The 4,162-nt window shown below is 39.6% G+C and overlaps 1 protein-coding gene across 1 annotated transcript; it reads left to right on the top strand.

The window, feature by feature from the left end:
• Positions 1-2,874: 2,874 nt before the first annotated feature.
• On the top strand, positions 2,875-3,825 carry LOC127228140 (olfactory receptor 2AG1). Its single transcript, XM_051192615.1, has one exon. It carries the CDS (start codon positions 2,875-2,877, stop codon positions 3,823-3,825), a length of 951 nt encoding a protein of 316 aa, XP_051048572.1.
• Positions 3,826-4,162: the final 337 nt, after the last annotated feature.

Genomic DNA, 4,162 nt, shown 5'->3' with positions numbered 1-4,162 from the left:
TTCCTCTGACCATTTCCATTAAGCATGGTAGTTGTTTCTATGTTTATCTCAGCCCATGCTGAAGTTCTTACCATGAGGTCCTCATAAGGCCAAACTAATCTACAAGAATGAACTTTACTTCTTGCTGGCATAGTGTGTATGTTCTTCCCTTTCTCTCTACTGAAAAGAAGGAACACTGAGTGTTGACAATTAGGAAGTAGCAGGGAGATAGGATCTGGAGTACTGGTGACTACTTAATACCAGCCCAGTTTGTTTTCTCCTCTTTGAAACTAAAAAAAAAAAAAAAAAAAAAAAACAAAAAAAACAAAAAAACAGTAAGGAGTGTTCCAGGTAATTATCTTCCTCACTTTATTTCTCTATTCACACATCTTCTATTGAATACATAGAAAGGTATTTCTCTGGAAGTTTTAGACCTGTCTGGTTGGCAAAGCCAGTTCCAGGCCAGATATACATTGTAAAATCCTGTTTCAAAAAATGACATCTGAAATCTCATATGTAACAGAAACACTGTTCAGAATTGGCTTTGATTGTGCCTGTTTGCTTAATATACACCCCCCCACACACACACGCACACCCCCCCCACACACACTCACATATCCAGACTGTTCTTCCCCCTTCCTCCTCTCTTCCAGTCCCTCTCCGTAACTCTTCTCTGTTATCCATCTACTCCTCCATTTCTATTTGGAAAAGGGCAGAACTCCCTTGAATATTGAGACAACACAACATATCAATTTTCAGTAAAACTGAGCATCTCCCCTCGTATTATTGCTGGGCAAGGAAACCCAGTATGAGGAAAAGGGTCCCAAAAGCCAGAAAAAGAGTCAGAGATAATCTCTACTTCTACTGTTAGGAGTCCCATAAGAAGACCAAACTACACAACTGTAACATATATACAGAGATGCTAGGTCAATTTCACGGAGTTTCCTAGTTGTTGACTGAGTCTCTGCGAGCCCCTTTGAGCCAAGATTAATTGATTATGCAGGTTTTCTTGTGGTGGCCTTGATCCCACTGGCTCCTACAATCCTTTTTCCTCTCTTCTGAAGGATTCATGGAGCTATTCCTAATGTTTGGCTGTGGCTCTCTGTTTCTATCAGTTGCTAAATAAAGCCTCTTTGATGACAACTGGGCTAGGCACCAATATTGATGATTCCTAGTAATAGAGGATATGTAGCTTGAACTGGCCATGTTCTGTAACCAGGAAAGACTTTCATAACCTTCGACCTACCATCTATCCTGCCTACAAGATATACTGGGGCAAAAATGGCACAAAAATTGTGGGGATGGCCATCTAAAAACTGGTATAGCCTGGGACCTATGCCATGAAAGTGAGCCTATGCCTGACACTGCCTGGAGGACCTGGAATCGGAGGCTGGACAGCTCAGAGACCTAGGATAGAACCTAAAACAACTGGAAAAAAAGTCAAAGTAACTATGCATAATGGTATGTTTTATATTTTAAATACTTATTTTCTCTTTACTTATATGTTTGTATCTCTGTGTGTGTGTACAGGTCTCCCCGGAGGTCAGAAGAGAGTGTCAGAACTCCCAGAGTTGCAGTTACAGGTGGTCTGCAATCTGAGTTACTGGAACCCAACTCAGGTCTCCCAGAAGAGCAACAGTTATTCTTAGTGCCACCCCCTTTTTCTTTAAACAGGCAAAGACACTCTTCCAGACATCATTGCAGAGGTAAGACCTCTGCAGTACCTTAGTTCATGATGCATTGAAGTTCATTTTGACAGTGTGAGTGAAAGGAAGTGGATCACATTGTCTCACAACATAGGTTTTAGGGCTGTATATATTCAAAGACATGCTCTAAAATAACCTTGAAAAAAAAAAACAAAAATCAAAACAAAATACCTAAGAGTACAGGAGCAATGCTATAGAAAAGGGAAAGAAGAGAACATATGTGGTGATGAATCTTTTTATTTTCTAGACTGTTTCCTACTATAAAACTAAGAAAATGTATATTAATAAAAAAACTATGCAACCACACATGCCAATTTCATATGCATTCAGAATTTGGTGGAGTTTTCCTTTGTATTTCTACAATTTGTGAGTTCAGGAAACTATTTTCCATGCTCAGGCTTTTGTTCTGAATCCTAGCTGATGGTATAAATTGGATCCTTTCCAACAATATCTTTTTGATAACTTACTCCATTTATCCATATTATACTATGATATCACATAGTATAAACACAAAATATTTCATTTCCCATTAATCACATATGTTTCTGATTTTCCAATGCTCCTTCCTAAATATGTTATCATTGTCTTCAAATGAGCAAATATCTTTGGTGCTGATCTTACCATTTAATCTCTACGGTAAAATCAGTTTTGATTTCTGTCACTTCAGAATTCTACTCCACCTTTTCACACTGCCCCAAATGAGCAATGCACTCAATTAGAATAAGGAGGTATTTGAGGAATAAAATAAAGCTAATGGTTGAAGAACTCAGGACAATGAAATAAAATTTCAAAGTTTATTTATGAATCAAATTTTAAAATCTGAGCTGTAATCACAAGTACACTTTGATCAGAAACAGGATTTAAAACAGTGTCTGCGTATTGCTGTGTATGAAGATATACATGCTTATATCTATTCATTCACACAGATTTTTATTTATAAGTATTGTATTGATATTTTAAAAAAATTATTATTTTCAATTCTTAAGATTCTTTTTACCTATGTTATTGATATTGAATTAGAACACTCTGATATTCAGAAATCAGACAATTAACTTAGCTAATGAAGGGAAACACATTATACAGTACTCTTATTGACCACTACACAATGTTCTGCAACAATTCTAATTCCCTTAGAAAGGCTTCCACTAAGACTCTATCTGTTTCTAGGCAACTAAAAAGACGACATAAAATGGAGCCTTGGAACTCCACCTTGAGAAGTGACTTTATTTTGGTGGGAATTCTGGATAACAGTGGCTATCCTGAACTGCTTTGTGCTGCATTCACAGCCCTTTACATGTTGGCCCTGACCAGCAATGGATTGCTACTCCTGGTCATCACACTGGATACCCGTCTTCATGTGCCCATGTACTTCTTACTTGGGCAGCTTTCCCTCATGGATCTCCTCTTCACTTCCGTTGTCACTCCCAAAGCTGTCATAGATTTTCTGCTGAGGGATAACACTATCACCTTTGAGAGCTGTGCCCTTCAGATGTTCCTGGCATTGACTCTGGGTGGTGCAGAAGACCTCCTTCTGGCCTTCATGGCCTATGACAGGTATGTGGCCATTTGTCATCCGCTGAACTACATGATCTTCATGAGGCCAAGCATCTGCTGGCTCATGGTGGCCACAGCATGGATGCTGGCATCCCTGATGGCCCTAGGATATACCACCTACACCATGCACTATTCCTTCTGCAAATCCAGGAAGATCAAACACTTGCTCTGTGAGATCCCTCCACTGCTGAAGCTAGCCTGTGCAGACGTCTCCATGTATGAACTCATGGTTTATGTGATGGGTGTGACCTTCCTTATTCCCCCTCTTTTTGCCATCCTGGCATCATACACACTAATTCTCTTCACTGTGCTCCACATGCCCTCAAATGAGGGTAGGCAGAAAGCACTTGTCACCTGCTCTTCCCATCTTACTGTGGTTGGAATGTTCTATGGGGCTGCCACATTCATGTATGTCTTGCCCAGTTCCTTTCACAGCCCCAGACAAGACAATATCATCTCTGTGTTCTATACAATAGTCACCCCAGCTCTGAATCCCCTCATCTACAGCCTGAGGAATAAGGAAGTCACTGGGGCTTTAATAAGGGTCCTGGGCAGATACATTATGCCAACAAACCCTACCCTTTAGGAAGGATCATGACATGGTGTTCATTATTTCTTCTCCAAACAATTTTATATCAGTCCCCCTTTTAATGTCATAGTCTGAGAGGATACACATGCTAAAGTTTCATTTTCTTCTATACAACTACTGTGAGTATAAACCTTAAGCTGAAGTCACCTGACACACACCACTGTGGTCTTAGAAGCCTTGCATCACAAAGGAGCTTAGAGAATAAAATATTTGAAGAGATATGTCTTATGTCTCACTCCATAGCTGAGTACCATTCCAACATTTTGTCAAGAATACATGGTCAGCTTTTACTTTCTATTTCAAACTCATGCAGCACTGAGAGACATCATTATTC

Source organism: Phodopus roborovskii, unplaced genomic scaffold, assembly GCF_943737965.1.
Source record: "Phodopus roborovskii unplaced genomic scaffold, PHOROB, whole genome shotgun sequence".
Classification (NCBI taxonomy): Eukaryota; Metazoa; Chordata; class Mammalia; order Rodentia; family Cricetidae; genus Phodopus; species Phodopus roborovskii.
Note: the sequence above shows the minus strand (reverse complement) of the source record. Positions and strands in the feature narration are given on the sequence as shown.

Coding starts and splice junctions, on each gene's coding strand:
- LOC127228140 (XM_051192615.1), top strand. CDS start 2,875: ATGGAGCCTTGGAACTCCACCTTGAGAAGTGACTTTATTTTGGTGGGA.